Source organism: Hirundo rustica, chromosome 1, assembly GCF_015227805.2.
Source record: "Hirundo rustica isolate bHirRus1 chromosome 1, bHirRus1.pri.v3, whole genome shotgun sequence".
NCBI lineage: Eukaryota > Metazoa > Chordata > Aves > Passeriformes > Hirundinidae > Hirundo > Hirundo rustica.
The window spans coordinates 133479150-133492482 of record NC_053450.1 but is presented as its reverse complement, the minus strand read 5'-3'; the positions used below and the strand labels follow the sequence as shown (position 1 = coordinate 133492482).

The 13333-nt window shown below is 38.8% G+C and overlaps 1 protein-coding gene across 7 annotated transcripts in view; it reads left to right on the top strand.

Moving 5' to 3' along the window:
- Window positions 1-13333, top strand: part of CDK14 (cyclin dependent kinase 14) — a 349244-nt gene that overhangs the window by 223155 nt on the left and 112756 nt on the right. For all 7 annotated transcript variants that reach the window (XM_040088080.2, XM_040088088.2, XM_040088063.1 and 4 more), the window contains one exon: window positions 2817-2865. In XM_040088080.2, coding sequence (XP_039944014.1) covers window positions 2817-2865 — 49 coding nt within the window. The remainder of the gene's footprint in view (window positions 1-2816; window positions 2866-13333) is intronic.

Sequence of the window (13333 nt, the reverse complement as noted above, 5' to 3'; positions counted from 1 at the left end):
TAAATTTGACATAACCAGGTGATGCTGAGATAAAAGTTGTGAGGTTACCACTTTTTTTTTGCCTTTGTTGATACTGCAAGTTTGATGGGTTTAGGTATGTAATTCTGTGGTTTCATAGTTCAGGACTTGAAAAGCTGCACCATGGTGGAGGAGCTCAAGGACAAGATTATTGTAGCTTCTCTGTTCCGGCAACTCTGAAACCAAAATCAGCTGGTTTCACTGCTTCTTTATTCTCTAGAGGACAAATTCAGAAAAATATTATGAGCAGGCATGTACATGAGGCTGAGCTTAATTAGCACATTAGTCCCATCCAATTATCTTGTCCATGAAAGTTAGTAAGACTCTGATTGGAGCCATAACCACAAAATTATGTAGAAAAATGTGAGCTGTTATTTTATTGATGTGTGGTTTCTTTCTGTATAAAGCACGTAAAGTAAGCAGCCTCTAATCTGCTTGAAAAGTTGATACCAATAGTTAGGAGAAGCATGGTTTGCAGTCACAGCATATTCAATAGAGTTGGAAATTAAGGACTATGGACTAAACATTTGCCTCTCTGTAGACAGGGTTTTGACCTCTCCATGTCTCTCCCTGACTGATAAATACATAAGGTATAAGTTGCTTAAAAAGATGTTTAGACTGGAACTGTAGACAGTAAAGGAGGATCCCTTTGAGAAGTTTGTTTTGCTCATGTGTGTCCCTTAATGCATTTACATAACTGGTTCCAGTGTATAATTTTTTTTCAGTAAAAATTCACCTGGCATAGCAATGGTTTTTCAGGTTTTTTTGCAGAATTGGATCAGATCTTTGGGCATTAAAGCCTTAAGGCAGTTTGGCCAAGTGGTTGACTCTGGGGCTTTCCTCCCACAGTAAAAATATCTTAAATTGATTAACATAAACTCCAGATAGTCTGGTCAAGAAAATACATTGTATAAGGTACTTCTCAAATGTTTTAAGTGGATGTAGCTCTGCTGAAGTCAGTGTTGCTATGCCAGTTTGAACCAGCTCAGTATCTGACCAAAGCATATTGCAGAATGACAGATAAAATCAAAATCTGTCTCTCTCGAGGTCCAGGTTACCTTTTCAGCAGTGCTTCAAGTCAGTTCAATTCTCTTTCCACCCAGATCTTTCTGCACTGAAATAGATTAATGTGCAAATTTGCAGTTTATTAGCTGAACTCCCATGGGTATCTCAGACGTTGTTACACAGCACTGTCTAGCTGCATTTTATTTTTCAGTCCCTTGGCAAGTGAATTGCCAGTGTTATGGCTGGACAATTTACTAAATATAGAAAGACTATTTTTTTCCAATTTTATGGGTATCTGTTTGCATATATGTATTTAATACCTATTTGCAAACTAAAATTTAAGAGATTTATAGTCATGTAGCTTTCACTTTCCAGTACACTTGTCACACATATCTAAAAAGGAGTGATTACATTTCTTTAACTGCATCAGTATGGTTAAAGCAACAAAACTTGTAAACATGAAGTGGCCTTCAGACACAGCCTGCAGGTCCACTCATTGGCAGTAACCTCCAATAGTGAATTCAATGAGACTTGAAGCTTCTGCATTTGTCTTTTTAGTTAAAGGGGCAAAAAACCCTAAAAAATAGGAATAAGAAAGAAAATCAAAGCATCCACATTGATGCTAAGATTTTGCTTCTGCCTTGGTTTTGGCATCTTTGGAACTGACTATGTGTGAAATGTACATGACAACTTTAGAAATGATACAAGCAAGTATACAAATACAGGAATTTGAACACAACTCCTTTGAAGTTACATTTACAGCTGTTTTTCACAGTAAGATGCATGCATATCTCTGTGCATATATATAAAAATACTATTGCAGCTGTACAGTGGGTCTGTTAAATGTCATGCACATGGTTGGAGAGGAAGCTCTTTTTTTTTTTTTTTTTTTTTTTTTTTTTTTTTTTGGAGTATTTTGCAAGTTTAGGACTTCTTCACAGCAGCTAATGCAATCACATTAGGGTAGTTGGCCATGGTGAGTACCAGTCTACAGGGCAGGATTTCTGTGCAGTGAGTCTCCATGGAAAATGTTGCTCTGTTCTCCAGCTGAACTTGTTTGTTGCTACCTGAGAGGCACTTAGCTCCTGTTCAAGAGGCTAATGAAGGACTGACCCTTCCTTTCTGCAGCAGCTTACGTAGCATCTTCCTTTTTCAACTAGAGTCCTGCCGCAGATCGAGCATCTTCTTGGACCATGAGTGGGAAAGTACTCCCATCTGAACTGAAGAACTTAATGTTCGAGTAAATAAGCTGTCATTGTACTTTTTACTTCTGCTTGTTATTTTTATGTATTCTTTAGAAAATAGACTCTTACATGTCCATCATGTTCTGTGTGCCCCTGTGTGTCACAGAGACCCATGCTTACTCTTCTGCATACTGAGAAGCATAAAAATATGACAGCAAGGCTGTAGAGAATTGCATTTGTCACGAAGAAGAAAAAATACTAGATTTCAGGCTTCTTTTTTTCCTGTAGCAGTCAAAAACTGCTTTAGAAATAATTGTAAAAATTTCCATTTCTACTGATGCCACAGTAAATGATCTTTAAGTCCTGCTGGTTTGGTTTGATTTGGTTTAACAAGTTGGGGCCTTTTTTGGTTTTCATGTTTTGTTTTGGTGGTTTTTTTCTCTGTTTGTATGGCAATTGCTTATAGGTTATTTTCTTTCCTTGTTTTAGGACTTGAGCTGCAGAGATACATAGAAATTATGAAATTATGAAAATTGACAGTAAATAAATATTTTTAAAAATAAATCCTGGATTTAGTGAAGTAATTGAATATACCCTTTTTTCTTACAGAGCGATTTACACAGTACAGCCCTAAAAACCTTAGACAAGCATGGAATAAGTAAGTATTTTTTAACTGCATTTTTGATTCTTCAAGGGTATGCTGAAGTTATGATATCTAACTTAGAATGGTTCTATTATTTTCAAATAAGCCAGATTTGAATTGCCAGTTTCTTGTAAGTAGGAAGAAACTGCATAGCATAGTATTTCCTTCTTGGGGGTGTTAGTAGGAAAATGTATTGAACTCATGGAGAAATATGGTGTTACTGCTTTGGGCCATCAGTTTTGAATTTTGTTTTCTCTGTTCGTCTATAAAAATTAGGAAACTTTTAAATAATATGTTTCTAATCAATTTTGGAGTGCTTTTTCCACATAATCATCCCCTGTTGCCAGATCCATCTGGTCATTACCGTGAGCTGCTAACCATAGTGTTGTAATCTTAATTATGAATGAAAAAAGTCAGTGTAAATTCACCACACATTTTTTTTTTCTCCTTTCAGTGTTTCCTGAATTTGGTCACATTTAATTCAGATGGACATTAATATAAAGGTATTAAGCTCAAAGTCCAGAAAGGTTACCTGATGAGCATTCAGATTGAATCACACTACTGGCATTATTCTAAATGATCATCTAGAAGATGATTATTAGATGAATGCTAGAAGATTTCTTAGCACATGTGGAATCTTTGTAGACAGGATATTTAGACTGCACTGTCTTGAGCAATTAATAGCTTTTATATTTTGAAGAAAGCATACAGAGTTGGAATTGGATGATTTTAGCTATGTCAACAACTTGACTCACCAGAAAAGCTGTTAGAATTTTTCTCCTCTTTTGACCAAAATTTTTGCTAAGCCTTTGCTGTACCAGCATTGCTGGTTTTTTTTCTGGTAATTCAAAATTTTATTTTTGCTACTAACTGGCTCTCTTGTTGGTAGTTTACCAGGGAGTTCCAGAGATTAATCAGCAGGAGACTCTAACATCTCCAGGTTCACCACTGAAACTGAAGATACAAAATGTTTTGGTGAAGAAATTTCCTTGTTGTAAAGGAAAAAAGTTATTAATAGAGTAGAAATCAAAATGCTTTTTCAATATCCTTATTTACTAGCAATGACATGTGTCTACAATGGCAAAATCCATAGCATGGTCACCTTTCCAAAATGTGATTAGGTCTTTATTCACTTTGCAATTCTATCACTTTATTCTTTTTCCGTTCCTTCCCAAACCCATTTGTCCAGTGTTTTCATTAAAAACAAACAAACAAACAAACAAACAAAATCCCCACCAACCCCACCCCCCAAAAAAAACAAAGCAAAACAAAAAAACCCAACCACCACCTTTTGAAATTGTGGTTGACTGAAGGAGGAAGAATCTCTTAATGTAGCAGGACTGTAGTTAAAATTTTTTTGGTATTAGTTGTTGAATGTAATAGCATCAATATTTGTCCTTTGAGTCAAAACCTGTACTTCTGTAGTGCCAGGCATCTTCCATGACTCTGAAGCTCACACTGCAGTACTACTGGATCCTCCTTGGTTAGCAGTAACTTCCCAATTCCTGCAATTAGAAATGAAGTTGGCACTGAAACCAGTTCAGACCTCCACAAAGGCTCAGTGTCACCAGCTTCTGTTAATTGACTTTCAGTGGTCTATAGAAAAGTTCCTGGCTTGTCCAATTCAATCTAGGAGCCTAATTCGGTGGCTTTCATGGACGAGTCCATCTCCTGTTTACTGCAGAGGGAATAACAGGAAGATTGACTCAGTCTATATTTGGCTTTTGTAGATATCACAGACCATTTTGCCAGTTATGATCCTTGCAGGCATCTTAAAATGTTTGATTGTACCTCAATCTTACTGCTTGGAATACAGTTCAATTTCCTGAAAGTCACAGCTTTCGTTTTAAAAATTAAGTCACTATAATGGTCTGTATCCTGTCCTTTTACAATCAAAAAAATTGCAAGTTGATTTTTTCTTTAAAAGTAGTTAATGAAATCCAAAAGCTTGGAAGAAGCAGTTATAACAACATAGGCAATTATATCTGGATTGGGAAAGAAGGACAAGGAAACTAATACTGATTTGAATGTGTTTGCTTGGAGGCATATATTTGCCTAAGTAATGTGAGTAGTAATACTGGCATGCTATTCCATCCATCCTGCAGGCCTGGGCTGAAGTCTTTTTTCTGTATTTTAACAGCAGTTAGACTATTAAAATACAGCAGTTATGTATTAATAAGTAAAATAATTGGTTTGAATTTGAAAAGTTGCTGTCTTATATTTCCTTCGAGACTATTGCATGAAATTTCTCTTTTCATAAAATACTACAAAAAAGAACAAAACCCAGTTTGCTTAAAACAGCTTCAGTCTCTGAGATTTCATAATTGACACAAGTTCTGATCACATCACAGGCTGACTCAAATAAGACTGGAGCTTTTTAAATTCTATGAAACCTCTTCAAAAATATTTATACATTTCCAATGCTCTGTGCATAAAGGATTTGCAATTTTTCAGCATAAATGAAGGGATTCAAAGACAGAAAGCAATGACAATACATAGAGTTCAGTACTTCATATAGGGTATTCCTACTATAATAGGAAATATTCAATGCCTCAAAATTTTGTATCATTTACATTTGAAATGTAAAGGGCTTTCTCTTTTTCCAGTGTAAATCTTTGTCTGTGTGCTGTATTAGAGCACTGTTTGCTTGCACAGCTGTAGTTATGGATGTATAAACATTTCCGCTATAGACATCATATTCCCAAGGGTTTATAATCCAGCTGTAAAACTTAACACATGGATAGACTGATTCATTCTAGAAATTTTCTTTCTTTTGTTCTTTCTTATCGTATTCCAAAAAGCAGCAATCTCCAGCCTTAATTAAAAAAACCTTTTTAACTTCCTGATTTAATTTGTGGAAGATTTTTGGTGACACAAAATATGTCACATACATAATTATTTTAAGGGCAATGAACATGAGACCTGAAATGGGGAGAAAAACATACAGCCTTTTCTTTTTAAATATTCATTGGTCTTGGTACAGGTTTGCCTCCTCTCAACATTTTAGTAGCTTTGAAAGATATACCTTAAAGAGCAATGTTTATGGTCTTGTAAGGATTTACATGTATGCTTAAACTTATATTGATGAGAAGTCCCATCACTGCATTTTATAGGGGAGGAATTGCAATGCAAAAAGTTAAAGAATTTTCACATAGAAACTGCCATAGGAACTGACAGCAGTGACATTGAACTTCATGCTCACAGATTGGAAGAGAATAGCTTTAATTTTCTAAACACAACGAAGTTTCACTATCTCCTGCTTCATCTTTCAGGCACAGGCTGATCTTTTATCTTGTTTATATATAGGTTTTGAGGTCATGGTATGTAAGGGTGAGAATATAAGTTTAGAAGCCTTCAAAGAGGCTTTTAGCTCAAAATGTACATTTTAATTCAATTTATGTAAGGGAAGGTTAGGAGGAAGAAGAATAATACTCTTGCAGTATCTACAGAGCCAGCTTCGTGTCTGTAAGGCCAAAGGAAGAGAGGCAAAATACTCCAACCCCAAATCTTCAAAAAAATCACAGACAGTAGTTTGAGGGCAAAATAATTGCATGTGACCAACATCAGCTTCCACAAAAATATTTTAAAGGCAGAGAAAGATGATGGAACAATATGGGACGCAAGTCACTTGCTCTTTAATCCCTGGTCTAACTGGAAATTATTTAAAAGCATGGAATTTAACAGCAATGACAAAGTGAAACCCAGCAGGATCATTAATAAGTCAGATCCCTTAAATTCTTAAAATAGAATTGGTTAATATTAGAGGCTAATTTTGGGAAGTGTTTGAGGTAAATAATATAACTTTCCCTTACAGTGAATTGGGCTCTTTGGAGACTTTAACACTGAATTTCTTCAGTGGTTGTCAAACTACTTAAATATTATAGAGAGAGTATTTACTAGATAAGATGGAATCTATAAATTTTGTAGTAATGCTTGTAAAAGTTAAGAAACAAAACTTGCATTGATGTTTGCTTCTATCTAGTACAAAGCTTCACCTACATAGAATGATATAGTGTACTGTGCAATGTAATTATAAAATACTGCTCTAAAGAGAACTAAGATGTGGTAATCTGATCTTCCTATAGAGTTCATAATGAATTATATTTTCACCTTTTTTTCCCCTGGACTTTTCAGTTCAATTATCTCTATACAATAAAAACGAAGAACAGCTCTGCCTCCAGAATGCAATGCAACCTCTTTCAATTTGCAAAAGCTCCTCCACAATAATAAACCCTTACAGAAGAATAACAAAAGAGAACTAATTATCCTTGTGTATATTTGGTGGGATATAAAAAGCTTTTTCAGATCCTTCTGCTATAATGGGTTGTATTGTGAGGAATTAGGTTGGAAAGAAAAGGTGCAGCTGAAAACAAATTCTGCTCTGCATAAATAGGACTACTACTTTGTAATTCCCCAACATGGCTATATTTATTATATAAATAACACTTTATTCTCACAACCAGTCCCACTGCTGAGGATTTCTTCCTTTAACAAGATGGCCTCTGTACTTGAGACCTCCCTTTCTGAGGCCAGGGTGTTTAAAAGTTGCATTCCAGGATGGACTGGCCTATTTTGGGACTGTTATTCAGTGAAAACTTCCTGAAGAAAGCAAAGTGAGTGAATAGAGACAAGTCCATGTAGCTTGAGTCTGTATATTTTGTTTCAAGCATGGCACAGACTATGGAATTGCTTAGAGCGGAGACTTGGGAAGCATTTTTGGTTTGGGATTCTGTTGTTTGGGATTTTAAGAAAATCTTTGCCGTAGCTGGGTTTTGATTAAAGAGAAAGCGAGCTTCTAATTGTCACTTTTATCCCTTCACCTCCTGTCCCCTCGCCAGCATTGCTTATTGTAACACAGTCTGTAGTACCACTGAAGGAATACTCAAGCTCTTCAGCACAATTGAAACAAAAAGCTTTAGTGTTGCCGTTGCAGAAGCCTTTCTGATGGATAAACCCAAGCAGCAACAAGGATTTCAGGCACACTGAGCAGAGGTGGGCTGGCTGGGTGCTCTGTGTGCACTGTGGGCCCATCGCTGGCGTGCTGGGGCCACGAACACGCTGGGCGAGCGGGGCTGGAAACGGGACACAAGAGGAAAATATTTTCTAAAGTATTTGTAGACATACAAACCTGCCTCCGCCTCCTGAAGGTTTGCAGTGATACTGCTGCACTGGAAACAAAAAATATTTTGGATTTTCAGGGTTTTTTTTTTCCCATTTCCCATGAACAGGTGGTTGCCTGAGGCCTGCGGCACTCATGTTAGACTCCCCCACCATGGGAGGCCCGGGCACTCATGTCAGACTCCCCATGATGTGCCCGGGCACTCATGTCAGACTCTCCCATGATGGGAGGCCCGGGCATTCATGTCAGACTCCCCACGATGTGCCCGGCCACTCATGTCAGACTCCCCGCCATGGGCCCGGGCACTCATGTCAGACTGCCCGCCATGGGCCCGGGCACTCATGTCAGACTGCCCGCCATGGGCCCGGGCACTCATGTCAGACTGCCCGCCATGGGCCCGGGCACTCATGTCAGACTGCCCGCCATGGGCCCGGGCACTCATGTCAGACTGCCCGCCATGGGCCCGGGCACTCATGTCAGACTGCCCGCCATGGGCCCGGGCACTCATGTCAGACTGCCCGCCATGTGCCCAGGCACTCATGTCAGACTCCTCGCCATGGGCCCGGGCACTCATGTCAGACTCCCCCGCCATGGGCCCGGGCACTCATGTCAGACTCCCCCGCCATGGGCCCGGGCACTCATGTCAGACTGCCCGCCATGGGCCCGGGCACTCATGTCAGACTCCTCGCCATGTGCTCGGGCACTCATGTCAGACTCCTCCACTATGGGCCCGGGCACTCATGTCAGACTGCCCGCCATGTGCCCGGGCACTCATGTCAGACTCCTCGCCATGGGCCCGGGCACTCATGTCAGACTGCCCGCCATGTGCCCAGGCACTCATGTCAGACTGCCCGCCATGGGCCCGGGCACTCATGTCAGACTGCCCGCCATGGGCCCGGGCACTCATGTCAGACTCCTCGCCATGGGCCCGGGCACTCATGTCAGACTCCCCCGCCATGGGCCCGGGCACTCATGTCAGACTCCTCGCCATGGGCCCGGGCACTCATGTCAGACTGCCCGCCATGGGCCCGGGCACTCATGTCAGACTGCCCGCCATGGGCCCGGGCACTCATGTCAGACTCCCCCGCCATGGGCCCGGGCACTCATGTCAGACTCCCCGCCATGGGCCCGGGCACTCATGTCAGACTCCTCCGCCATGGGAGGCGCGGTCCTTCAGCTCCGCGGCCCCTCTGCAGAGCCGCGCTGCCCGCGCCAGGGGGCGCCCGCAGCCCAGCAGCGCTTTCTCTTGTTTCTCCGCTTAGCGCGGTTTATTCATTCATTCATTATAATTGGAATGGTAAAAATAATTTTAATTAATTATAAATTAATTTCGAGGTGATGGAAGCTGGTTGTTTGTACTGAAGCGCCTTTTCCTGCGCCCGCTTCGCGCTGTTCTCTGTGCGCGCGGCTCGGCGCGGGGCTGAGCCCGGCGCGCTGCGGGGATTGTCAGCTCGGGTACGGAATTAGGGGATGCTGATCGAAGCCGAGCGCTGGGAAACATCTCTGCAGTTTCTCCATTTATCCTTTCTCCAAGCCGAAAAATCCCTTCTGATTTATATTCCTATCTTTCTTTCAAATTGGAGCAACCGCAAAGTGCTATAATGTTACACCTTTTAAAACGTGGGGAGGAAAACTATTCCTAACAGACCTCATTGATACTGTGTTTATCCTTGACAGTCAATTTAGTTTTGCTTTATTCTAAATTTCCCCTCTTTTGTGTTGCTAAGCTTTAGGTATTGCCTAACATCCTCTTGTCCCAGCTAAAAATACTAATAAGCCTCCTAAACTGGACCACAAAAGCTTTTGTCATTTTTGTTTTAGAATACTAATAACTATGCTGCTTCATTACTAAAATTACATTGTTACTGCCCTGTACCTTTTCCCATCCATGACAGCAGTGAAAATACAGTCCCAATGTACATGGATGTTCTTTGTTGTTTTATGCAACATTTAATTCAGTATCTGGCTGATTGGACCAGAGTTTGTTAGCATTGTTAACTCTGGACCTATCCATATTTGGGGTTATTTTTCTGTGGAAATAATTATTTGCCGTGCTCTATGCTCTAGCTTGTTTTTAGATTTTCTGCCTACATGTCTCACTACTGTTAGTTTCTTTGTACTAATGTCTTTGTCTTTTGTGGTGATTTCAGCATTTAGTGTCATATAGGAGTTGATTCAGTATGCAGGGTATCCCTTAGTCCAGGTCATTAATAAAGATGTTAAATAAAACTGTGACTAACACTAATCCCTCTGGCACACAGCTGGACACTTCCCTTCCAACTCAGTACATTGCCACTCATCATTACCCTTTGCTTATAGTCTGTCAGCCAGTTTTCAGACTTTAACATAGTGTATCACATCCCAGCTCTTTGGAGTTTGTCCACAGAGCAAGATTTTTTAATAGAAATTGCATCAAACATTATCTTTTGTTGTTTTGTTCCACCAATTATTAAGTCCACTTTAAAAAAATAATTTATATGATGTCTTATTCATTAGTGACCTCTTTAGATTGCCATTTTGTCTTATTTCTTCTGAAATCTAATTTTGCTTCCATACTGTCTTTTGTTACTGTTGTCTGTATTTTCCTTCTATATTGTATGTCAGTGTCCAAGCTTCTCTTATTTGAAAACCAGAAAGGAAGTATGGGCATATGTTTGTATTTTTTTAAGTCTAGTATAGTGTAGAATGCAGAGCAAAATTAGATAATGTTACAGTAACGTTTCTATAGTAATAAGCCTATGAAGAGAAATGAGGAAAGAGAACTGGCTATTCTTGTGTAGAATTCCTGGAAAGACTTTTAAAAGATGCCTTACATTTGTTTGCTATCCTCACTAATTCCTTAAGAATTCCTTAGGATATTGAGACGTATATATCAGATAGACATGTTTATTTGGTGTTTCCAGGTATGACTTTTTTTCAGTGTATGTTCTTCATTAACTTTTTAAGTACTTTCTGATCAGCTCTTCAGATGTTTCCAGTTGTTCTTTCTCCTAGCATTTTTACATGCCAGTATTTTATTAATTTCTCAGAATTATGGTTTTGGTACTCTGTTACTCATATGCTGCCATGGTGTCTGTGTTCCTTTCTTGGTTTGGAGTCTAATACTTTCTGATCAGAGGCACTAGGCTTCATTATATCCTCACATTCTGAATTCCACCCTCTTACTTGAGTTCTGTGCTGTTGGCTTTTCTGCTGAAATCTCTCTTCTCCAGATAATGACATTTCTGACAAAATTGAGTCTCAAAGATGTTTTTAAAATATTTGTCTAAGGAATTAAAGACATACTGTGAAGGTAGTAATTTAAGCTAAGTAGACTTTACTTCTGGCTCTCTCATTATTTGCATGTAGCCATTAAAGGCAAGATTTTTCCAAAAGGAGAGTGAAAATGAAAGGCAACTTAAGAACTGGGTTGGCATTCAAAAGTGCTTAGTGCTAAGCAACTGTTGTTGGCTTATGTGGCTTGATATTATCCTCTGCTGTTTGTTCTGTATTACAGATAATTTTTCTTAAACTGAACAGTTCCTTTGATTCTCATCTTAGGGTCTCAGAAAGATAATTTTGTGAGATGGTGCAGACAGGCAATAAGTATAAAAATATGAATAATATTCCTGGGTTTTGAAACCACTGCAAATGGTTTAAGCCAATCTCAAAACTCATGCTGTTCTTCTCTGTTGCCAGCCAGACACTTATGACCATAGTTAAGATTTCTGCAGTGATACAAACATTGTAAAATATCTTTGCCTTAGGCAAATACTGACTTTTATGAGGATTTCATGTGGGGGTTTTAGTGTAATTTTGACCGCCACATTTTCTGTGGCAAGACCACAGGTATTCAGGTATTGCCATTCATGAGCATCTCCTGAGACTGTCTCTCAAAATTCATTCAAGAAAAACTTAATCACTTCATTTCATGCATTTTTGTTTGTGTTGCCTCATATATCTGCCTTAAGATTTCTGACATCTTGCCAGCCATATAGTACAGAGAAATGAGAATTTTTGCTTTTTCATGCAGGTTTTCTTTTTTTTTTTTTTTTTTAATTAGTGACACAGAAACACATATCATTGTAGGAAACTGGTGGAAACAGTGATTTTTTTCATAACTTTAAGTTATTTGCTAGCCAAATAGCTTAATACGTAAATTTAGTGATTTCTTTAAATGAAGTAGCTAAGAAAGTTTTAAGCTATTGTTTGAGAATTTGTGAAAGATTCAAGCAGGTCATCATGTATATGTGTTCAGTGTCTGCTTGACCCATGCCAAAATGGGAAGATGGGAGACTCTCACCCTGCTGATGCATTAAATCAGAGAGGTTAGATTATGTCTCTGCAGCAACACACTGTGAATAACGAGCCTCAGCACAGGGCTGGTGCACCTGTCATTGCTGGAGGGCAAAGAGGCAAGTGGTTCCAAAGGGAACTGACCTTTTTCTTTCAGGCACTGAGTCATTCCCATATCCTAAGGCACACATTCTGCGTTAAAATTATTATAACTCTCCTGTCTTTAGGCTGAACAACAGACTCTGGTGAAAATCTAAGGAAAAAAAAAAAAACCCCAAAATACAGTGTTGATGGTAGTTTGTTTATTGTTTTTAATTAAGCTTTTATAGGAAAAACATTCTGCATCAGTAAAGCATCAGTAAAGTTAAATTCTCCTCTGATAAAGATGAAGTTAATTAAAATTTAAAATAAAATTCTGAAGTAGTTTGCCTGAATTAGCAGCTCACTAGATAGCAAAATATAAATTGCAATGTTTATCATTACGTGTGATTCACAAAAAGCCTGCATCCTTTTAAATTCTGTAATACGATGTATATCCACTGGCTGCTACCTCAGCTGAATTTCAGTCCCTAAGATCTGATTTACAAATAGACAACTTTCTGTTAAATTATTCACATCTCATAATAATTGATGTATCAGAGTTGATCTTGTGCTGGAGCATATTTGATCATAAATTCAATGAAAACAGCCACCATCTTTGTGATGTTTGTCCAGCTAAATCCTTCAGTGAATAAAATAATAAAGATGCCAGCTGTGTTTGTTTTATGATCACTGCTGCAATAGGAGGCTGAAAATACAAATGAACAAAGGACCTAACTTTTCATGTTGGATTTACAAACTCAGAATACTACTGCGAAGAATTTAAATTGAAACAGTACAATTTTTACTTCCATCACAGTCTTATAAATGTATTGTCCGCTTTTTTGTCCCTATTTTTTGGGAATACAGAATAGATTTAAAAGATTGATACTGTTTGGATATCGGTGGTACAGACATTGGGATAACTGTGGTCTCTGGTAAGGAAATATTGTAAAAGTAGGTTAAATGTATGCTTTTCACTCTGACATCATTGCATGTTAAGAATGGACC